This window comes from Lathamus discolor, chromosome 6 (assembly GCF_037157495.1).
Source record: "Lathamus discolor isolate bLatDis1 chromosome 6, bLatDis1.hap1, whole genome shotgun sequence".
NCBI lineage: Eukaryota > Metazoa > Chordata > Aves > Psittaciformes > Psittacidae > Lathamus > Lathamus discolor.
In genome coordinates this window covers 60,630,303-60,654,533 of record NC_088889.1, presented here as the reverse complement: position 1 = coordinate 60,654,533, position 24,231 = coordinate 60,630,303, and the positions used below count along the sequence as shown (strand labels likewise).

The following is a 24,231-nucleotide window of genomic DNA, read 5'->3' as shown; positions in this document are numbered from 1 at the left end:
CCGTAGGCAAATAATTCCCATTGTGACTCTCTCAGTCACATACAAGCATGCGGGATTAGGCCCTAATTTTATAGCTTTAGAGTCACAATATTGCAGGAATCACGTTCTGCATATGCTGCATCTGGACATTCAAGTGCACAAGTGCACAAATTACACAAGCTACCAGAAAAGCTTAACTACTGACAAACGATAAGACACTCTTCACTCTGTAAAAGAAGTATACAGCGAGCAGCCAAACATACTAAATCATGTTACATCAATGACCTCAAAAAAGGTGTTTGTTATATCATTGTTCACCGAAAATCACGTCAAGGTAGCCAATGACAGAAAGTCTGCAAGGAAACAATTTATGTAATTTTGCTTCAGTCCATGAAACAGCTGGAGATTCTGATGGTTACCATCAAAATACCAGAGTTTCCTCAGATCTTCCTCTTAAATCTTCCTGCTTAAATTAAGAGATGCTAGTTGTTGTCAAAACCCATTGACTTTACGCAGAAATTATGCGGAATTATGCAGCAATCTTGTAGATTTCTTCATTACCCTTTATAATCAGAACATTCTTAAGCTGAGACAAAAGGCAGAAGAACACTGGTGTTTTGCTTCGGAAGAGTTATATTCACAGCCATTAATATCGCTTTATTAAAAGTTTAAACATACCCTGAGAATAAGATGTTTTAACTCATCGTCTGATAGAAAAGAAGGCTTATAGTTTGCTTCTGTATAAGGGTTTGTAGCACCTAAAAAAAAACACCAAACAAACAATCCCCATATCACAAACTTAACAAGACACACTTAAAAGAGCAATTTTCCTTTGGCTCCTTCTTATACTGTTATTCATTACAGGTGTTCTTTAAAATAGAAGTTGCTTTTTGGTTTTGATTTACTATCAACATGAGCTCTGTTGATGTTAACTTAAAAAAGGATGAAGCTTGTTTGCTAAACCACAGACACTGCATTATGTAGTAATGCAAATTAAATGTCTTCTGAGATATAAAAGTGTTCCTTGACATACTTTTTAACCCAAATGCTGTGCTATGAAGTACTCATATAATCAAATGACAGCTGCAGAAGTTAAACCTTCCAGAACGCTAGGATAAATACGCCTGGAAGACACCAGGTCTCCTAGAAACTAGAACAGTGGCTCTTCCTTTAAATTAGCTGCATCACTGTTTTCTCAGGGACATACTTCATGAAAGCTCTTTCAAAATCATCATTGATTTCTTATATGAAGCTTTTGGACATACAGAAATTTGCAACAACCCCAACTCTTCCAAACCTGTGTGTTTCCCTTCAGGTGCTTGCAACAGAAACCCACTAAAAACAATAAAATTGAACATTCAAAGTACTCTACATTATTTCACACACAACTAAAGGTATTAGCACAAAAGTTCTGAAGTCCTGTAGGAATCTTCCTTACAGCTAAAACCTAAACTTCTTTATCCAACAAGTTTTGCACGCTACCTGCTTAACAGCACTGCACAAGATTTAACTGTGCACTGCCACTTAAGCCCTTCCCCCAACCTGTCTCAGCTGCCTTCCTTTTGTTGAATCTACTGATGGTGACCAATCAGGTCAAATGATAGAAGATTATTCTTTCTCATCCACAAATTTCCCATCTGGATCAGGATATTGGACCATGAACAAGTAAGCTATAAATGAATGCACAGCATCAAATGCTAAGAAAAGTGAGAAGCTGTCCCAAAACGTATTAACTTACTCCCTTAGGCAAAAGGATAGGGAGAGAAAAAGTATGTCTTTGGGGAAAATCCCATTTTGCCATCCTCCTCTAGCCCTGTCCATGCACCCCCTTTACCCCAATCAACTTACCACGTAATGTTTTCATGTGCTGGACCGCCATTCTCAATACAGTGAGTTTATCTAGCTTCCGAGACATAGCGTTGCATGTTGGTACCAAAGATGCCAGTTCATCTATAAAACTGTTCATTTTATCTCTACGCCTTTTCTCAATCTGACTGTGAGCCTCCCTAAACAGGGAAGGTGGTGAGGAAAAACAGAAAAGCATGAGAAAGTAAATCACATCAAAAAAATCCAGTATAACATAAACAAACCACCCCCTCCTGATAATTAAGTCACCCTCTTATCCTCATGAAAAGGACATCCACATAGAGCATTCTTCAGACATTTTATGTTCATTATTTGGATGAGTAACAGTTACAAGCAACAGGTAAGGCTGCAGCACATAGTTCTAGTTTACCAGGAAACACAAATAACGTTGGCCATACAGTACACTGAATCTGTTCTGAAACAACCCCCTAAACAGTACAAAATTATGTGGAGATTTCTACTGCTGTACATCATTTCTGTTCTTAGCACATACACTGAAGCATAACTGGAATCATAAAGGTCATGGCTAAGCAGATTTATAAATATCTAAATATTTAATAAAGCATTCAATTATGAATTTGTAATCGGTATACTATATGAACGTACTAAGTATTTAAAACTACCTTTTGCTGTGGCAATATAAGTCTTCTACTCATCCTATAGCTTTCCACTTCAAGTACTTGAGATACATCTGAACTAAACTCTTCCTAATCAAGAAAAATTATGATAAATACTAAGTAAGTTAATTTTTGTTTTATGTTTTCCCATATTAAGGAGTCACTGTTAATACATTCACAACCCACTACTGAGTTTGAAAGAAACAAGATGAAAGAATATAACATTATCAGAAACACAAATCACAGACTTCAAATTTCAATGTTAAAGAAGTAAAAACAAGTTACCTACTAAATTAGTATATGCAGTTTACACATGAAAAATGTTAACAGTGCAAAGATATGGAAAAATAAAGAGGTCAAAGCTAGAAAAAATGGTTTTCAGGATAAGATACATGTGCAAATATTTCACGTACACGAAAAGGAAAGAGAATTCAATACTTGTTCAGAGTATTACCTTGCATTTTTTATTCTGCCTTGTTGGTCTGTATACTCCAGTCTGTTGAGAAATGGCATCACAAAGACAGTATTGAAAACACCAAACCAAATTATTTTAATGCATCTTACATACCTACTGATCCTCATTAAAATCTATTTTAAAAACTTTGACTATTTATTTAACCTTTCTTCTGAAAAGATCATTATTTATAATATTGTGGCTCAAAGCGTTAGGGTTTTTTGTCTGTTTTAATTTGTTCAGTGATCTTAAGCCTTTGTGCCAGCAAAGAAACATTTGAGACCTATGACCACAGTGACACCCAAAACAGGTATCTACACAGAGGATCCTATGTCAGTATCATGGAACTATCATTTTAGTGACTGTATCAATAGTACCTTCCATGTTGGTCATCTTTATCTGTATCCATACCTTCCCTGCAGAAACAGAATAAAGCAATATATCACAAATTAAGCAGGATTAGCAAAACTGTTATCAAAGTATCATAAAATTAGACTAAAGTATCCCTGTCCTCTTTAAATCACAAACTTATAAGTAAGAATATAAAAGTGAGAACTTGCAAGGGCTAAAGAAGCTGTGTGGTTTTTACAACATTAAAACATTTTCTTAAATTAGTTGTGTCTCCTTTCAAAATGGCACAGCTTGATGTGTTTGACAGTAAAACATGCTGCGGTTCAAAGACATCATCTGTTATAAAAACGTTTTTCAGTTAACTAGAGGGGAAAAAAGGACAAATCGCAGCAGATACTTTTCAGGTCTTCATCAGATAGGGCTACTAACTTGCATTTACTACAGTTAAAAGTTCCACTGGAGGCAGTTATCAAAGTGCCTAGCATAAAATTCACAAATTGCCCTTAATCACTCTGTGCTTGTGTGTTCTGCACATTAGTTTGCCTTACGGTAGTTCATTTTGGGATAGGAGATGACAATAATCTAGACCAGTGAACTACTGGAGATGGCCAAATGCACAACAGGATGAGGGACTGCATGAAACTAAACAGCAACATTTTAAATTAGTTCAACTTTCAGCGTAGATACATGGTTTACTTTTGTCTCAACGTGAAAAAACACAAAACAAAGAACGAGGAATGCAGAATAAAAAGGATTTCCCCTTACTACATTGTAATATTAAAACCATGTGTACAGAAATAATGAGAGGAAAGCATAAGTTTTCATAGCCATATCTGGTAAAAAAATTCGAATGCCTACAATTACAGCCCTGTTAGACAAGAGAATTAAGAAAAGCCTGTTTTGATATACTTAAATCTGTACAACTGTACTTAAATGGACACTCTGAGGCCTGGCTTATGCTGGTTTAATTTTTTACCTGCAAATTTTAAGTAAATGGGAGGGAAAGGCAAGCAAAACCACCAAGCATCTCTCTTTCAAGTGAAACCAATTATTAAAATATTTATACTTACTCAAAAGGAAAGCCATCAAGTCTGAAAAGAAAGAAAAATAAAGTACACCATATATAGGAAATAAGAATAATGTCTTAGATTTTCTGTTGAAATTCTCAAGCTAATCGATATTCTATTTGAAATGAAAGGTACAATGAAAGAAGACAATAGCAGTGAATGTATTCTAAGGCAATAAGCTTGTTCAAATCAATCTACTTTCTGAAAGAATAGTTCTGCTTTTTGAGAAAAGCTAGCATAGTTCATTATACTTAACATGAAAAACTAGTAAAACAACTAACCTAAACTGTGTTATGCAAATCACTGAGATATCGTTTCATCTTCAGAAAGCAAAGATCTGTGCTTTATGTGTGTTTCCTTTGTGGTTACATAAATAGGATTTATTTCAGAGGACTCTGAGGCCAGAGATTAAAAGCAACTTATAAGAAAAATACCCCAAGTTTCTCAGGTTGTGATTCTGCCCAGCAGGACAGATAAACTTTTTCTTATAGTCAGTACTAAAGTCCTAATTCTGAACTTTATACGGACTTTAGCGTACCATAAGGAAATTAAACAGAGTTTCTACATGCAAGCTAACTGCTGGCATCACTTCAAGATTGTAAAATGATCTGAAATACCACTGAACTTTAACATGTTAAGAGGCTATGTTTTCTAAAAGCCTCATGAAAAATCTCGTATTAGCCATTAACATACTAGTTATGCCTGTTCAACACTGGACATTAACCTTCTTAAAATATAAACATGGCAGTCACTCATATATTCTCCACTGCGTTTTTTGATCAATTATCTTTGTGACTAGATTTTAAAAAGAAGTTCAAATAATGCTAAAGGTTTACTTTATCTCTCAATTTGCACATCTGAGTTACTGTCTAAGTCAATGGCTCAAAGTACTTTTGAGGCTCACAAAGAACTAACATGCCGGTCTAGAATAGGAGTCAGAAACAGAAACGAGGCATCAGTTTTCCACTTGCGATGCCACCTTTAGCTACAGGATGCTTGTTGTGACAAGATTTGTTTCAGAAAAAAACTGTTCTAGAAAAAATCCACAGAAAGGAACATTTCAAAGAGGCACAAGGTAAGCTACAAATTCTTCTGGATAGTTTCCTTATGTATTATTACAACTGAAAATACTACTCCCAAGAAAATAAATTAACTATTTATAGGCCTGTGCATGAAATCTTGGATGCCAGCATTTTACTATCACAGATCGTAGTGGAGAACAGACAACCTTTGCTGAAGTGATAGCAAGAGGCCGGACAGGAATTTTCCTGGAGGAATGGCAGGAGAAAAAAAATGGAAAAGAAGCTGTTGTGGAGAGCTGAAAGCGCAGCTGATCAATACGTTTTGCTTGTACTTCAGAGGTGAACAAAGAACCACACTGAACCGTCAGGTTCCGTCTTTGTTATTGCCTGGCTTCCATGGTAAATGAAGCATAAAACTGGACACTTGTTCATGGGCATCAAAAGCTGAATAGTCACATTTCTGAACATTTACCAATACATACATACAGAAGGAGGGATCAAGGAAATCCACCTTAAGTTCTATTTTCAAATAGGAATATTTACTAGCCACCATTTACTCTGAAACACAACACAAATTGCGGAATGACAACAGCTGTTGTAAAAGTATTTTACTTGGGATTCAAGGAAACAGTGTTTTCACTTTTTTTTTTTTAAAGGCACACACAAACTAAAGGGTGGAATTATAACTTAGAAGAGCAAGCTGCCTTTGGAAAAAAGGGCTTGAGCAATGCTTCCTTCCCAGGAGAATAAAGATGGAGAAATCCTTTCTACAAAAGAGGAAGTTGGTAAGATTGAGGCTGTTCACTGACTTTTGCACTAGTCAATTCAACTAGAGGCAGTAATGAACATCTTAGGAAGACTAAATGCATGTTAGAGAAGGTACATATGCAGTGTGTTTGTGGTCTTTCAATAGTGCTTAAAGTTTCATGCATAAGTTCTCCTAAAAGGAAGTCCTAAGCACAGGGATCCTAATTCTTAATTGTCTTGCTCAATGTGGTTTAAAAATCCTACCCTGAGTAAAAAAGAACTGCCAGCAATCCAAAGGCCCAAAAGCATATAACTTGAGATTTTACTTAAAAATGAGGAGACAGCTGTATTAATAATGGTTGAGACCCATTCTCAAGTTACCCTGCAGGTAGACTTTGTAAAGTTACAATACATACAAGGTTCACACAGTGATTTAGGAGTAAGTAGGTTGGTCTTGGTGTACCTGGTGCAGAAGACATTACACATCTGAAAATCTGACAAGCTTTACTACAACCTTTACTATTCTAAAGCAGAGCTGGTGTGATTTCTATTTCAAATACCTGCCCCAGGAGAGAAGCTATGGCTCGGACAGTGCTTCCAAGCACTGTCATTAGCAAGCTTCCCTTGAAGAGGAGTAGCTTTCTTGAAACAAAACTACCGATCTACTACCGATTTAGAAGAAACCAGGTTTTTATTTTGTCAGGAATAATAGCCTACAGTTGTGGGCCAATACAAGATTAAATCAGTTGATTGAACGAAAGGTAGATTTACTGCCTCAAACCAGGGACTATTCAGATTTATATTCAACTGGGAGACCAAAATAGCTTCATCAGGTAAAGGCTGGCAGCCCACTGATCTGAAGTAACTAGAAAGGCAAAAAAATAGGTGAAGAAAATGAACTATTCCCAGTTCTGCTTTTTAATGAATTTATTAGCTTCCTTCCTATTGCTCTGACATTTTATTTCCTATGTAAATAGTCAACATAATCAACCTTCACACTCTATGTTTCACTGGTATTAGTTTTCTTTCCCCACTTATCAGCCAAAATTTTCTTTCCTCAGCCCTAACCCACCTGATACCCCCAGTTCTAGCTGCATCGAGATGAAGACTTTATTTTTATTATTAAATAATGGACTCTGCGGTTAGTGCACAGCAGCTTTTTTCTTTATAAAACCTTTACAACAGGTTATCAAGAAAAGGTTATTTAAAAATAGCTGTAAATATTACTATCATCTCCCCCACTGTATTGTTGTGTTACCACCTCTTTTTAGCAGTGTTAAATCAAGAGAAATACAACTTACTGATAATCAGTAGAGCTTCCCTTTCTTTTCCTATTACAATCCATTCCTGAAGTGCTAAGGGAACTGGAGATCAAGTCGGCGGGGTCTGGTGACATAAAGTCACTAATTGTAGAAGATATGTCCATCCTTTGGTCTGCCATTGGATTGTCTAACACCAGGAAAACAGACAAACAAGTAAATGAAAACCACCAACCAAAACACCACTGCACTGAGAAAAGCAGAAACTTGCATTTTTTAAACAAAAAACCAAACCAAACCCAAATCCAACCCCAGATCTCAAAATCAGCATTCTTTAAAACTGCAAAAATCACAGTTTTATTATTTCCTTTCGCGATTTCTCCTTTTCCAGTTACTGGTGTATTGAGTGTTGCACACAAACCACAATCATTCTCAAAACTCATTACTTAATTATTTTCAAAGATTTGCCAGTGTGATCTTTAACTAAACCAGGTTTACTCTCAAGTTAACTGGCCAGCCAAGTGCTCCTACATTACATAAGTAAAGGGTAAGTTCTGTCTGTCTTTTGCTGACTGGGAACGCTAACTTTGGTGTCTCTCTCCATTTGAAGATCATATTATCAAAGTTCATAAGCTTTGAGAGTTCTAATTCCACTGAATTTCATGGAAAAGAATTAATATTTCCATTAAAAAAAGAGGTTAAATAAACACTTTCACCACAGCAGACCATAAATAAAAAACTAAGTAACCCAATGATGGTTTAAGATTACTAGTTAAAGGTACAAATGAATCTAATTAGCTTTTTCATCCAAAACGTACACATTTTAATCCTCTAAACTGCAAATAACTCTATAGTTGGAAGAAACCCTGTGAGAAGTTGATCATTACTAAATGGGATTGACTGTCAAACAGAAGAGTTTTTACCTGAAAGCTTGTCTTGGAAGCCTAGATCCTCCTGGGGAAAGATGATGTTCAGCCTGAAGCAGCTGATCACCTTAAAACTCTTCCATGCCTCATATTCTGTTAGTCAAGTACTTCCAAAAATCTGAGTAGGAAGAAAACCAGCAAGCTTAAAAAACACCTTTCAAAACAAGTTTGTTTAGAACAATTGTTTTAGACACAGTTTACAATACCAAATAAATGTTTCCTACACAAGGATTGAATTTAAATTTCTTTATAAAGTGTAGAAGCTTTATCCATCATCCAATGGGTTAAACATTGGGATGCGCATCTCAAATGACCCAAACTTTGGACCAGAAGGAATCTCTTCAGCATCACTTCCTTTTGGGCTGTGCTCATCCTTCTCTGGTCTTTACATAAAAGCCCCCGTCTCACAAACAGCGGTTAGATCTGCACACATTTATTGTCAGATGCTACCAGAATGAGTCAAACTGCTGCTACAGCGCGAAAGACAGACTTACCCTTCACTCCTGGCTGCCTCACTTTTAAGGTGGACATAGCTGTAAAACAGCTTGGGCTTAGCTTACTAATTTTATTTTCCCTTGTAAGCACAGTTGGCATTTTCAAAGGAAAGGGGGTTAAACACTCTTCTATTCTGCAGGCTTGAAGTTTTAAATAAAATTCACACCCCGTACCATAACTCAAGTCCTCAACTATATCTCCCAACTAAACTGTAAGCTTAGTGGCAGGTCTGCATATGGATGTCCTTCTTTTCCAGATTGCCATCACAAAACAAGTTTTCCAGCAAAACTTACTATGCAAGACTTAAAAACTGCTCTTAATCTGCCTCCTGCAAAAAGCTTTGAAAGTCTTTGGGATACACTGTTTTCTAGTTAAAGCATCTGTGAACATCGTGACTGTCTTTCCAACCTGTGATGACAGCAGCATTTCCCAGCTACACAGACCAGCAAGTTCCCATGACACCCTCAGGAGTTTGCAAGTCAAACAACCAATATTCTGTCAACATGACACTACAACCAATTCCACTGAATCACATATATCGGCACATCAAAAGTTACAAGCCAACAGAAACCTCACGAAATCCAAAGTCAGTGGTACAATTTTCTTCAGTCCTGCAAAAATAGCAAATTTGTAATTTATTTCAGAAGTTTAAATTACCTAAATCACTGGTCCTGTTACAGTAATAACAGTCAGAATCTAAGGTTAGGCAAGTAACTGCCTTAACACCACCAACTTTTCAACAGAGGATCACCACTGTTCTAGAAGCGGAGCTTCCAAACTGCTACCGGCAGCCCACTGTCCATCTCACCCAACACCTTCCTTGTGATCCTTTCCCAAAAATGAAGGAGCCGTCAGGTTATTTGCAAATGTGTGGAAATACTGGTAAGGGCGAGTGAAGAGGCCACCTCACACCAAATGGTCACTGACAAAAGCTAAATCATTACAAATTTAAGTTAAATTATAAATTGAATCTATAACCACAGATTATTTTACAAGGCTTTAATTCACACAAGTACAGTTACTTGTGGATCAGGCCTTACTTTCTTCCTGTATCAGCCTTTTCCTAGTTGCCTCCTTTTTCTCTCTCACTCAAAGTAGTCCAACAACAATAAACGCGATTATGTTACTGTGGTTTACAAGATTACTGCAGCTTAATTTATAAGCCACCAGTTAAACCACAGCTCCTGAGCATTTCTCTTTGATTGATACAGATACAAAAACATTATCTTCAGCCTCATCTGATGTGCAGAAGTCAGTTATACCTAAATTTAGTGTGGCCTGTGGCTAAGGCCTATGCATCCAGTGATAAGTCTGCTGCACCAAACTACCTACAACACCTCTTTTTCTAATGCCAGTTATTGTGCATCTATGACTCAGCCTTGGAACCCAAGCACTCCATAATGCACATATCAGAAACCAGTCTGTTTCTAAAATTTCTGTCCCAGACACCCACAATTAACTTTCAAACGTTCCTGAAGATCTCCACATGTAAGCATACTTGTTGAACTCGCATTTTAATGCTCAGTATAATTTCATGTACCACTTGTGATGACCTCAGATAGAAGATTGTGATGAGCTGGAATTAAAATAAAAAAAAAAAAAAAAGGAGAAAAAAAGGGTTTGTAAGTTTAACACAGTCCTTTCCCTTTAAGAATACCTGTCAGCATCTTAGCTTAATGACCAGAACACTGTACAAGTCACTGGTTGACTTTAATGGGAAAGTAAAAACTGCTTTGTTGTTCCTCTCAAAACAAAAATTTCAGAGCTGTTCTACAGAAAAAATATCTTTAAATCAAGTACCCATTCAACTGAGCTGCCATTTTAAATTATAACCAAGTATCTATATTTGATAGCTACAAAGCACTCTTTTAAGTATTTTGACCATTTAAGCAGAATATGCACTTCTCCATTTCTTTTCTTTCTCTACCATGTCCCAAATGCTCATCTCAGTTCTAACAACCACAGCCCTCCATTTTAGCATGCCTCTTGAAATGAAGTTTAGAGTTAAGAAAATGTCAAAGCAATGACGAGAGCAAATATCAGCATGCCCCACTATAATAAAGAGTGAACAGCTCAGTGTTTTGTTGCAAGACTCCTACAGTTCTGAAAAACGGAGTATTTTACTACCTTTTCAGCCTCCAGCTGCTAGTTGTTCAATGACTCAAAAAAATCCTCATTGAGAAGGAACACAAAAGTTACCCACATATATCAGCAAAGTTCAAATCTTCCCTTTATGAATACCCAGCCTGTTGCCAAAGTACTCCAAGGACCTACTTGAAAAAATGCCATGTAGTCCCCTCTCTGATTAAGTCCTCCTGTGCATAAGAATCGAATGATATTTTGGCATTGTATCGCATGACAGTGTGTCTCCACAGCCTGTCTGGGACTACTTCCTTCAGGATTCCCCTCTCTTGCATTCAGTCTTTCTCCAGGCCCCTCTAACACGGCTGATGAGAGAGTAAAAACAAATCTTACAGCTCCTCCCTCAAAAAAAAAAAAAAAAAAAAAAGAAAAAAAGGAGAAAAAAAAAGAAAAAAGAAAAAAGGAAACAAAAAGAAAAAAAGAAAAGAAATAAAAGTTGGAAGCCACGTGACTGGCTTAATCATGCAGCAAAGCTGATCACGAGTACATAAACATCCCTGCGCATATCAAGGTCAGAGCTAAAGTAGGTCAACTATGTCTGCCAAGCACCCATCCAGGAGTCAAGACCTCTTTACAGAAGCACCACCAGTTCCAGTTACCCTTAGGCAGAAGTCGACTACCTCCAACACATACACATACTTATTCTAGAAGAAAAGCAGTTTATACCTTTATGAATCAGAAGTGCCTCATATCTTAAAAGCACTGTTTTGCAATGACAGAGGAAACTGCACTGTGGTTTCCTTAAGAAGTAATTGAAAAGATATTCATTGACACTGTGCGTAATAACTGAACTAAAAACAGCTACAAAAAGGAAATCATCTGCTTCCCTTCACAGCAATGTACCACCTCTGAAGTTAAACTGTCACAGTACAAACTAGTAAGAAACTGAATAGGATTATTTATCTTCACTATGTATTTCCTCAAGAGGTGTATGTATACTCCAGATGTGCATGCACTCGGTAACGGCGGGAGATTTCTGCTTGGCAAAGGACCGCAAGTATCCCCATGATGATTTCAATACACATACTGCCACATTTGGATATGGCTGCAGCAAGTAACAAGCAGTTCATACATCAGAGTTTTTATCATGAAATACTCTGCAGGAATTGAAGGAAGATCTTTAAAATAAAGCAGTGGTATTTTCCTTTTCCTTCAATACTTAAGGAGCAGCTGTCAGAATACTTTGTATTTGCCTAATACATTCGTATCGTCTTGTTCCAATGGCACATTTGCGCTCCTTGAACCCCCTAATGTTACCCACAAGAACACTCTGTACTCTCAGAAGGTAAAAAGCCCTGTGTCTTCCTCTCACATCCAGATGCATCTCGCGACACCCGCTGGAGCAAGAAGAGATTTTGCCCCGTTTGCTTGTTGAGGTCGTCTTGTACCGCTCATTCATCTGCGTGTTCGCCAACTCCTGACAGCCTACGATCCACATCTGAGCTTTGGAACTCTTCCCAACCCAAGCTCTTAATGACACCAGCAGCTCATGTTTCGACCCAATCCTTAACCACACACACAGAGCAACAGCAATCCTCCTGCACTTCTTTGTGTTAGCAGTTGCTGCTACCCAGCCCCTCACAACAGGGCACAAGAATCCCTTGCTCTGTTGAAGGCAGAGGCATTTGAACTGCGCAAGAGACTTACTGTTGCATAGCTGCTCCCCATCTTTCTGAAGAAAAAAGTAGCTGGAGGGAAGCAGCCACGAATCTCAACCAGCCACAAAGCTACAAGATGAATCATTTTGACATATGGGTGTCTCCAATAAACAGAAGAAAAACACTTGCACAAAGAACATCTTTCAACTCTAGGAAGTTAACATAAAGGGAGTTTCTCAACAGATCAATATACTGTTCACATGCATTCTCCTGCCAAATCAGTCTGTTCATCACTAGCATCTCTGAGGAAAGATAGAACGAGCCGTATCATGGCATGACCCCACAGGAGTTTTCCAGACTGTCCTAGTGGCAATGAAGCCACAGGACAATATTCTGAATTCTACTTTGTTCACAGAACACTTAGACTTTTAGTTCAAGAAAGGCCTCAGATCCCATCTCTTCTTGCTTAAAAGGGGAAGTATTAAAACTTTAACTTCCAGCTATTTTAACAAAGGACTTCTCTGTTGCTCCAAACCCTGGAATAAGCGGTAACTAAAATCACTTTCTCTTGCATGTAAGGGCTTAGAACTAGACCCAAGAACACAGAAGTTTCTCACCAGTGCTCAGTAAACAGGAAGGATCACTTCCCTCAGCCTGCTGGCAACACTATTCCTAGCACAATCCAGGAGGCTGCTGGCCTTTGCTGCAAGGGCAACATTGCTGGCTCACAGACCCTCTGCCAAGCTCTTTTCCAGCTGGTCAGCCCCTCATCTGTACTGGGGCATGGATTTTTCCTTTCCACATGCAGGACTTGACATTCCTCTTCACTGAACTTTGAAAGGTATTTGACAAGGTTCTTGTCAACCCTTTTTACTGGTCTGTGGAGATCCCTCTGATTGGTAGCACACCTGTGCAACATATCAGTCACTCCTTCCTGTTTTGCATTGTCTGCATCTCCAAAGTATGAAGCTTCAAACAGCATGGAAAGACAGGAAAAGAGGCTGGATCTTGAAAGAGAACCAAACAACCCTCAAAATCCTAGCTCACGTTCTTCTCTCAGTGAAGCAGACAAATGCTTGCTTCAAGGCTGATGCTGTCCCATGAGAAGGCCTTATGGATGGGGACATGGACAACAAATACTGGAATAAAACCAAAACCAACCCACGCCACTTCCAGGAATCAAACCTGTTTAGGCTGAAAGGGATCTGTCTATGCTACGGATGAAGTTATTTCCCTGTGTAGTAGAGGACTGGTACATACCTCTAGTGACAGAACTAAAAGTCTAATATACAACTCTACAGAATAGCCACTGGGTCTGGAGACTGTACCATCACCAGAAGAGCATCCTGAGTAACCAGCTGACTCTCAGACACAGTAAATTTCATTTCCTCTTATGTCTTAAGACCATTTGCCTCTCTACCTATTCAGTGAAACTCAGCTAAGAGAGTGTTTCAACAAAGCTTGTTAGTTTACAATCATTATAGAAAGCTTGATCTAATATAAGATTCTCGTCTGCCAAGATTAGATTGTTCGAGCTCTTACTCTTTGAGGTGAGCTTATGTTGGCTTTTTTTGGATGTTTCATTTTGGGCTGCCACCAAAAGGAAACAAAGGAACTAATCAAGCCCTTGTTAAAAGGTGATGATGCACTCTTGAAAATCAGTACTAACACACTGCTGTTACCAAAGGAACCTGGCCTGCTTCAACAATCAACCCTTTAGTACACATACATCTTAGGCTTCCAGAAACCACTTCTGTAGGGAAAACAAAATGGACACGCCTTTCCTGAACGACCAGGTTTCAAGGGACTTCTGCAGCACACCTACCAGATATGGCTATTACCTGCACATGAAACAAACTGTATCCTCTCCACAGCCTTCTGGAACCAAAAAGTATTGGTCTTCATATCACTAGATACTGAGCAGAAATACCAGTACTAAAGTCATTCCTGAGCTCAGACACAGTGGCCGGAATGAGACTGACCAGTTCAGATGTCTCTACTCAGAGCAGGAACCAGTGAATTCTGTCTCAGAGCTGTGCAAACATTTTACTGTGTGCCTTATTACATTTTACAGACACACCAATACCCCCAAAAGGTATATAAATTGTATCTTCAGATTTCATCTTGAATGTCAAGAAGATGGATATTTCAAGGAGCCTTTAAAAAAAAAATTAAAAAAAAAAAAAAAAAGCATAGTGCTCATGCAAAATATACAAGATAACAGCCAATCTCCTACAGAGGAAGAAAAATTACACTAAAAATTACACCCAGATACAACTATCAACACAAGATCCACTCTCAGCACACTCCTTCATGACTTTGGATGCCTTACGACAACAGGTCCTGCTGATCAAAAATACACAGTTTGCTTTCACTGGAAATGGATACAACCAAAATGGAATAAAAATCAGTTATTCTGAGAACTGCTGCTTGTAGGAAAAGGACTAAACGTAATATCATAAGTGGTTTAATGATTAAAAACCAACCCAAACAAATCAACAAACTTACTGTAAGACAATCCCACAGGCATTTCTGTGGAATAACTTACAGAACAAAATAATTATCCTTTACATTTTAAAAAAGGGTCCACCAATGTTAAATGCTGGTAAAGTTCACAAATCTGTGTTAAACCATAGTACTTGATTTATTCCAGTCCTTCAGAAGACTGTGCATGTGTGGGAAGGAACAAAGTATTGTATTTTCAGCACTGGGGAGGGTGGGAAGTCTTAAAATTAATAGACAACAAAAACTAAGTCCTTTGGGCCAGATATCCAATTCTACTCATTTAACACCAAAATCGTCTATTCTTTTAGTAATGACAGACTCATTCACAGTTAAAGTAAACAACAATCTACTCTCTCAACTACTGAAATATAAACTTAGCTGAAGTTCTTAAACTGAGTTTCCAAGCCAGGTCCAACTTCCAATGTGTGAGGGTCGTACTGTTTCACAATCACCAAACGCAATCACAGCTCATCAGCCCTGTCATCCACAGGATTTGGAGGGGGAAATGGGAGATGAAGGGGGTGAGTGAAAGACAGAGGGAAATCCATCCTACCATGTGGGTAAATCAATTACCCAGCATTAGTATGCTTAAATAAAAACATAATCAAAGTTAATGCTGACTTTAGTAGCTATGTTACTTCCAGCATGCTTTGATCAGAAACCTTAAAAAACCAAACCAATCAACAAAGTACACACACACAAAAACCCCATCCAACAACAAAACCCCAAACCTACCAAAAAACACCCCAAACCACAAAACAACAAAAACTCTCTCAGTTGAGGTAGTGGCTTTGTGAAGTCTCCCAAGCTGTACACATTGCTTCTGATCTGCCAGCAAAATAAGATGTCTTATGTGCTGCACTGTACAGTCAACTTCAAAGCAAAAATTTTTAGAAACTTAGGAATTTCTCCTTAAGAGGACTGTGCACAACCTGGACTGAGATTTCCAGAGAAGGAGAAACACAAGATAAGAAGTAGGCAAGCTACGTAATTCATTCCTCATGCTTATACAGACATTTTGGGAAATTTGGGAATTTACAAATCAGCACATCTTTAACTCACAGCTGGCAATGCCTATTTCTTGTACTTGCATTCCAAAAGATAACAGCTTTCTGTTTCAAGATTTCATCTGACTCCTAAATATGAACACTAGTTTATAGCAGACAGATGCTTTAGGTACAAATTTTAAGGATATCTTACAAAATTACTCTAACTGAACAAGCTAACTTTCATGCAGTTAAATATACATCTTCTAATTTAGAACTTACAAATTGAAGTCCAACTGTTCTTCTAAGTATTATTATCACTGTAATGTGCTCTGGGCAAGTTTAATTTCCTTACTGCAGCTAAGTGAAGCTCTCGTATCCTCACAATTCAGCAGAGATTCTGCAGTTCTAAAACTCCAAAGTTGCCTTTCGATGGCAGGAAGGCAAAATCATCTCACAAGCAGTTCTAAGGAACACATTTTCTAGAAGGTATCCACCTGAAATACCAGTCTAGCAAAACAATTCCTTTGTGTGCCGGATCCTACACTAATACTTAACCAGTCCAAGCGGTCATTCGGCACACCAAGCAACTCATTCTAGGATTTCTTCTTCAAGCTTTTAACTTCAGCTTGTGCTTTAATATAACTTGCAATAGGATGTTCTCACTTGAAATCTTCAAATCAAGAGAAGCTTTAACTCAAGCTACTCTTTCCACTGGCAAAGCACTATTTTAGTACTCCACTACTTATTCCACCTCCCAGGCACCAAATCCTTCTGTGCTTTTGTCAAGTTTTCATTTTCTTCCCCCCTCCTCATACTGGAGCCTTGTAGGCATCAAAACTAGACAATACATTCAGGCTGTGGCATGACTAATACTACCCAAGTAATACTTCCTCAGTTGACTTCTAAAGTTTACCCATTCAGGGGTGTTAACCATTTTTTCAGCTTAATAGTTTGAACCACAACTCACTTTTACTCTCTTAAGCGCATTTATTAAAGTGACATATCGAGTTGATTCTGATTTTGTGGCTGTAGACTACAGTTGATTCTGTTTTCCAGTCACATTATCACTACAACAAACCCAAACACATTTGGCATTTGTGAAACCTTCCGTTTGGAGATCAACTGCCAAAAAAACTACAACTAAAGACTTTATATCTTCAGGGAACAAAAGCATAGAAACAAAAGGGCAAAATATCACAAAAAGAGTGTAGACACAGGTGGTTCTGTTTATACCTTATACTTCGATTTCCAGTTTTTGCACACTCCCTCTGGTCCTGTTAAATTCCATCTCTGGCTGGAAGAAGCTATCCCTGCTCTCACCACTCTGCCAACATGACAAAGAAAAGTCAACAGGCTGTCAGATTCACTTCGATCCTAAAATAAGCCTTAGGAAAAGGAAGATATTCTCAGCCTGTCTGGAACCAAGCTGGGGTATTCCCCACTCAGCTGCCTCTCTACTGTTTCCTCTAGCACACGTATCCCTGACAGGTTCATTCTTCCCCACTGGTTTCTTAAAAGCTTTTTTGGACTTCACTTTACACAAAATTAGATGCCAAATGCATATGCACGACACCCACACGAACATTAATATTTCTTCCTTCAGACTATTTCAGTACTATATCAGAGGTTCTACTTAAGTTCCGTTCTCCCACTACATCACAGTTTTTTCGGATAGGAAGGCATCACAGCATTTTGTTAAGCATATGAGTAGGTAGTCTCCTAAAAAAAAGGCTGCAGAAGAGCATACAATGATGGCATAGCTACTCTATGCGTTAACTCTTCACAAAGTTTATGTGTGAGAATTGAGAAACTTAGAATTATTTACAAATGTCCTGGTTTAAGAAAATAATCCCTCCCCACACAGAGTCATGCATATAGCCTCAGCTACCTGTCTCTGCACCCAGAATCCTTTTGGTATACGTGGAGCAACAAGAAAGACTAACATGAATAAGTTCAGCAGTTTGATTTCCTGAAGTCACACATTATTTGCCAGTTAAATCCAAATCAAACTTAGTGAAAACCTATACACTGCAAAAATTCATCTCCTGCATGTTTTCTGTAAAACATGAAGAGACACAAACATCAAAAAAAGACAGACATGCCATTTTCAGTCTTGTTCAATGGTTCAGCTATAATTAAGGTTATGATCTAGTGGCGATTACAGAGACATGGTGGGACAGTTCACATGACTGGAATGTGGTCATGGATGGCTATGTCCTTTTTAGGAAAGATAGGTCAGCAAAGCGAGGTGGTGGAGTTGCTCTTTACGTGAGAGAGCAACTAGAATGTATTGAGTTCTGTCCGGGGTCAGATGAGGAGCAAGTGGAATGTCTGTGGGTACGAATCAAGGGGCTGACTGGCACGGGTGATACAGTTGTGGGGGTCTATTACAGACCTCCTGATCAGGACGAAGGAGTTGATGAGGCTTTCTACAGGCAACTGGAAGTAGCCTCGCGACTACATGCCTTAGTCGTCGTGGGGGACTTTAATTACCCCGATATTTGCTGGAAGACTCACACAGCCAGTCATTCACAGTCTAGGAGGTTCCTCGAGTGCATTGATGATAATTTCTTAATGCAAATGGTGGACGTACCAACTAGGGGAGCAGCGCTGCTAGATTTAGTGCTCGCCAACAAGGAGGGTTTGGTCGAAGTGGTGACGGTCAATGGCAGCCTTGGCTGCAGTGACCATGAGATGGTGGAGTTTAGGATCCTGTGTGGGAGGAATAGAATACCTAGCAAAGCCACAGTTCTGGATTTCCGAAGGGCCAACTTTGGCCTCTTCAGTCAACTGCTAAGGGAAGTCTCATGGGAAAGTGTACTAGGCGGTAAAGGGGCTCAAGATAGTTGGTTAGCATTCAAGGACCGCTTCTTCCAAGCTCAGGATCGGAGCGTCCCAATGAGTAGGAAGTCAAGTAAGGGATCTAGGAGACCGGCGTGGTTAAACAAGGAGCTGCTGGGCAAACTCAAGTGGAAAAGGAGAATCTATGGATTATGGAAGGAGGGGCTGGCCGCTTGGGAGGAATATAGGACAGTTGTTAGAGGATGTAGGGAGGCAATTAGGACAGCTAAGGCCTCCTTGGAACTCAATCTTGCTAGTCGGGTTAAAGACAATAGAAAGGGCTTCTTCAAATACATAGCAAATAAAACTAAAACAAGAGGCAATATAGGCCCACTGCTGAACGAAGTGGGTACCCTGGAGACAGAGGATATAAAGAAGGCAGAGGTGCTGAATGCCTTCTTTGCCTCTGTCTTTACTCCTGCAGACTCTCCCCGAGGGCCCCGGATTTCTATAGCCCCAGGAGTCAGGACAAAGGAGGAGTTTGCTTTGGTAGATGAGGATTGGGTTAGGGATCAGCTATGCAAACTGGACATCTGTAAATCGATGGGTCCGGATGGAATGCACCCACGGGTGCTGAGGGAGCTGGCGGAGGTCATTGCTAGGCCACTTTCCATCATCTTTGGTAAGTCGTGGGAAACGGGCGAGGTGCCTGAGGATTGGCGGATGGCAAAGGTCACACCAATCTATAAGAAGGGCAAGAAGGAGGACCCGGGTAATTATAGACCGGTCAGCCTTACCTCCATCCCTGGAAAGATGATGGAACAACTTATTCTTGACTCCATCACTAGGCATATCAAGGATGAGGGGGTCATTAAGAACAGCCAACATGGTTTTATGAGGGGGAAGTCATGTATGACCAACCTTATAGCCTTCTATGAGGAAGTGACTAGGTGGAGGGATGATGGTAGAGCGGTAGATGTAGTTTTTCTTGATTTCAGTAAGGCATTTGATACTGTCTCCCACAGCATCCTCATAGATAAGCTAAGGAAGTGTGGGCTTGACGGTCAAGTAGTGAGGTGGATCGAGAACTGGTTGAAAGGAAGAAGGCAGAGAGTTGTGGTCAATGGCGCAGAATCTAGCTGGAGGTCTGTGACTAGTGGAGTTCCCCAGGGGTCGGTGCTGGGACCGGTGCTGTTTAATATTTTCATCAATGACCTGGATGAGGGAACTGAGTGCACCCTCAGCAAGTTTGCTGATGACACAAAACTGGGAGGAGTGGCTGACACACCAGAGGACTGTGCTGCCATTCAGCGAGACCTGGACAGGCTGGAGAGTTGGGCGGGGAGAAACTTGATGAAATTTAACAAGGGCAAGTGTAGAGTCTTGCATCTGGGGAAGAACAACCCCATGTACCAGTACAGGTTGGGGGTTGACCTGCTGGAAAGTAGTGAAGGGGAAAGGGACCTGGGGGTCCTGGTGGATAGGAGGATGACCATGAGCCAGCAATGTGCTCTTGTGGCCAAGAAGGCAAATGGCATCTTAGGATGCATTAGAAAGGGTGTGGTTAGTAGGTCAAGAGAGGTTCTCCTCCCCCTCTACTCAGCCTTGGTGAGGCCGCATCTGGAATATTGCGTCCAGTTCTGGGCCCCTCTGTTCAAGAAGGACAGGGAATTGCTTGAAGGAGTCCAGCGCAGAGCCACAAAGATGATTAAGGGAGTGGAACATCTCCCTTATGAGGAGAGGCTGAGGGAGCTGGGTCTCTTTAGCTTGGAGAAGAGGAGACTGAGGGGTGACCTCATCAATGTTTACAAATATGTAAAGGGTAGGTGTCAGGATGATGGAGCTAGGCTTTTTTCAGTGATATCCAGTGATAGGACAAGGGGCAATGGGTGTAAACTGGAACATAGGAAGTTCCACGTTAACATCAGGAAGAACTTCTTTACTGTAAGAGTGACAGAGCACTGGAACAGGTTGCCCAGGGGGGTTGTGGAGTCTCCTACACTGGAGATATTCAAGGCCCGCCTGGACAAGTTCCTGTGTGATGTACTGTAGGTTACCCTGCTCTTGCGGGGGGGTTGGACTAGATGATCTTTTTAGGTCCCTTCCAACCCTTGGGATTCTGTGATTCTGTGATTCTGTGATAATAACCTCCCCCATGCCTGAAATCCTAGGTTTTTTAAATGAGCGATCTGCTGCTAACACTGAGAAGGCAGCATTTCAGAGTTCTGACAGCTCATACTGTGGCATTATCCGATGCTCTGCTCCTCAGAGAGATTCACATGAAGTAGTTAGGAACTGCAGCAACAGCAAACATTGAGAAGTAGGGCAAGTTCCCAACACCCCGCTATGGCCAGCACTAATCCTGATAAAGTGCTTTTTGAGCAGAATGCTATGGCTGAAGACTACCCATTCAGCACCCAACCTAGAGCATGACTAGAAGTCATCTTTTAACAGGACATTAGAAGTAAAGTTAGATATGTCATCATAGCATACACTGAATGTGTAAGTGATATCCTCTTGGCTGCTTCTGCCACAGAACTAGCTACTTTTTATGCTTCCTTTTGTCTTACTCGGATAAAGTGGAATTTCTGTGCAATGTGACACATCTCCAAGGTGAGTCCCAAATACCCAACAATGTGCACTTCACTAAAGCCAACATCTAAGAATTTTTTGCTTCTGAGGCTTTATAAATCACAGCATTCAAAGACACAACTTGCGGAGCAAATCAAGTGATAATTTAGGCAGAAACCACGCAGAATATTGCCCGTCTTTCACATTCATGTCCAGAGTGGTAAATACCTCAGTAACAGCTTTATGGGTTGGAAAAAGTGTATTTGTCTAGCTCAGGGTAAACATGAGAGGTTGTTGAAAATCTCACAGCAAAGTTCCACAGAACAGCTGATAAAATACCTTAGTGCCATCAAAGAGGTAGCTTCACGCCCTTTTCTCTTCCTTGTCACCCTTCCCCCAGATTTCACTTTCAGTACTCCAGCACACTTTACACACTCCTGTCTGTACAGCGTGTCAAATTCCTCAGGCTGTCATTTTGTGAATGACAAATGTGAATATACAGACACAGTAGATGAGTATTCCTATCCACTCTCTATTCACTGCTTCCGGGGTAATATATGCCTTATTTTCTTGAGAAGGCCTACAGCAAAAGGAAAGCCCTTTCCAGAAATGGCTGATACACTATATTAAATTTTTGTGTGTCTATGCATTAATGCTGATGTTGAGAACCACCAAATTTCCAAACCTGTGACATTCAGCTGCCAGAGATACATTTGGATGCAAGCCTCAGACTTGCATTTTTCCAGACAGGCTTTTAAACCTATGATTTCTAATTTAAATCAACAGTCAAGTTTGAATGCTTTTACATTACAACTTTTACATTACAACTTAAACAGAAAAAGTGTTTTAAAATTGCTGTTGCATTTAAAACAAAGGCTCACATTACCAAATCATGACAGCCCTTAATAAAGGCAGAGAAATTATTCAGGAAATACCAGCAATTCTATACTATGCAGGCATCTTGACTGTTACAGAAAGGAAATACAACCAGTAGGGAAGAACAGTGTCATCCACAGATACCAAAAAAAACCCCGAAACACACAGACAAAAAATTCTGCCAAGACCAAACATGGGCAAAAAAGAAAACTTGTTCAGAAACACAAAACCCCAAACCACACAATAAAACACAGCCACGCACACCACAAAAGGGCTATTGGTAAAACTGGAGGCTGTATTTTTTAAGTATTGCTTTTGCTTGGATCACAGATCCACTCATGCAACAAGCCCCTCCCCATCCAAATGGAGAGTAGACACAGTACAGAGCACAGGGACATCTGACTAACAGTTGCAAGCAGAAGTTCTTCCAACCCATTGTTTTATTCCAAAAGAGAACATTCCACGACCTACGCAGTCTGATCCCAAAGGACCTAGGAAGGATCATTAGACAGTTCACATTCCTTCACAAAAAAGTTTAAGTAGGTTTAGATGATCTTATTTCCGCAGAGTAACAGACTTGCGCCAAATAATAACAATGCAGTCCCTTAGTTACCACTTACAAACCCTCATAATTATTTACAGCTCCTGAGCAGTACAGAGGACAGCCTGGATATCATCCAACATATCCACAGCAATAAGATTTATTAGAAAATGGAAAACTTTCTAGTTTTACTTGGTGGAACAAGAGAGGCAATGAGTTCTTCATGAGGAATAATGAAATAAGCTAGTACTCTTCAGCTTAGAAAACTGAGGAGACCAAAGTTCAGAAAATCATCAAATGTCACAGAGACATCAAACAAAGCTTGGCTGAAAGGTTGAAAACAACACACCTCTTCACACATGAGGCGGCAGACTGTGGAAACTCTCTGCCAAATATTGGGAAGGCTAGAGGTTCATGTGGTTTCCAAAGAGAGCTAGGACCAGTTCATGGAATTGAATTAATTGGCCCTGAGGGCTACCAACCACATCTGGCTTGTGAAGTCCCTGAGCTGAAAACAGCTGCAGGCCAGTATCAAAGGACACATGGTTGCCCTAATCTTCCTCTTCAGCAGGCAGCCACTCACAGCCACTGCTCCAGATGAGACTCTACAAGAACCACATCTTCATTATGGCATGCAACAGTCACTCTTGCCTTCTTTAAGTACTAGCAAAACAACATTACCTCTTAGTATCCAGAGAAAACTTCAACTTCCAAGTATGACATACATGGAATACTCAACATTGACAGTGTCATCATCATATCATCTTCATGGCTTGACTTTGCAAACAAAGATTTGGGAAGGGCTTTACCCATGTTTACTACAAGCACGCTGATCACTAAAAAGGCCAATGTGGGACAGGCAAATCTGGTTGCAAAAAGTACAATCAAAGGTCTCCTTGGGTGGTATAGGCAGAGCACGATTCTTTCTACGTTGACTTTTCTCCTCGAGACTAGTTCTGCATGTGTTCTCAAAGGAGACAACGGCATTATGTATGGTGTGTCTCCAAGTCTCCTGATTGGAGGCCAAGGTGGACCACTGATGGTAGTCAATATGGCCAAGGCTAAGGTATTGTTTCAGGGAGTCCTTATGTCTCTTCTTTGGGGCACTTCTCTTGCGGCAACCAGTGGCAAGTTCACCATAAAACACAATCTTAGGGAGGTGATGATCCTGCATCCTAGAGACGTGCCCTGCCCAGCGCAGCTGCAATTTCAGCAATATGGCCTCAATACTGATGACCCCTGCCTGTTCAAGGACAGTAACATTTGACACAGTCGGTCCAATGAATGTTTAGAATTGTACGGAAGCAGCACTGATGAAAGTGTTCGAGGAGTCGCAGGTGATGGTGGTAGACAACCCATGATTCAGACCCATATAAAAGCGCAGACAGTACAATGGCTCTATAGACACTAATCTTTGTACTTTTCTTCAGGTGTTTATTGCACCA

General features: G+C 39.9%; 1 protein-coding gene across 5 annotated transcripts in view; it reads right to left on the bottom strand.

Annotated features, from left to right (window-relative positions):
• Positions 1–24,231, bottom strand: part of BMAL1 (basic helix-loop-helix ARNT like 1) — a 51,902-nt gene that overhangs the window by 14,364 nt on the left and 13,307 nt on the right. For 2 of the 5 annotated variants that reach the window (XM_065683087.1, XM_065683088.1), the window contains exons 2-8: positions 8,286–8,406; positions 7,405–7,552; positions 4,338–4,358; positions 3,294–3,332; positions 2,917–2,958; positions 1,828–1,985; positions 658–737 (exon numbers count right to left, since the gene is read on the bottom strand). In XM_065683087.1, coding sequence (XP_065539159.1) covers positions 658–737; positions 1,828–1,985; positions 2,917–2,958; positions 3,294–3,332; positions 4,338–4,358; positions 7,405–7,544 — 480 coding nt within the window. In that variant the 5' untranslated portion in view covers positions 7,545–7,552; positions 8,286–8,406. Of the gene's footprint in view, positions 1–657; positions 738–1,827; positions 1,986–2,468; positions 2,553–2,916; positions 2,959–3,293; positions 3,333–4,337; positions 4,359–7,404; positions 7,553–8,285; positions 8,407–24,231 lie in introns of those variants that run through there. The other 3 variants (XM_065683089.1, XM_065683090.1, XM_065683091.1) reach the window with 2 other exon arrangements.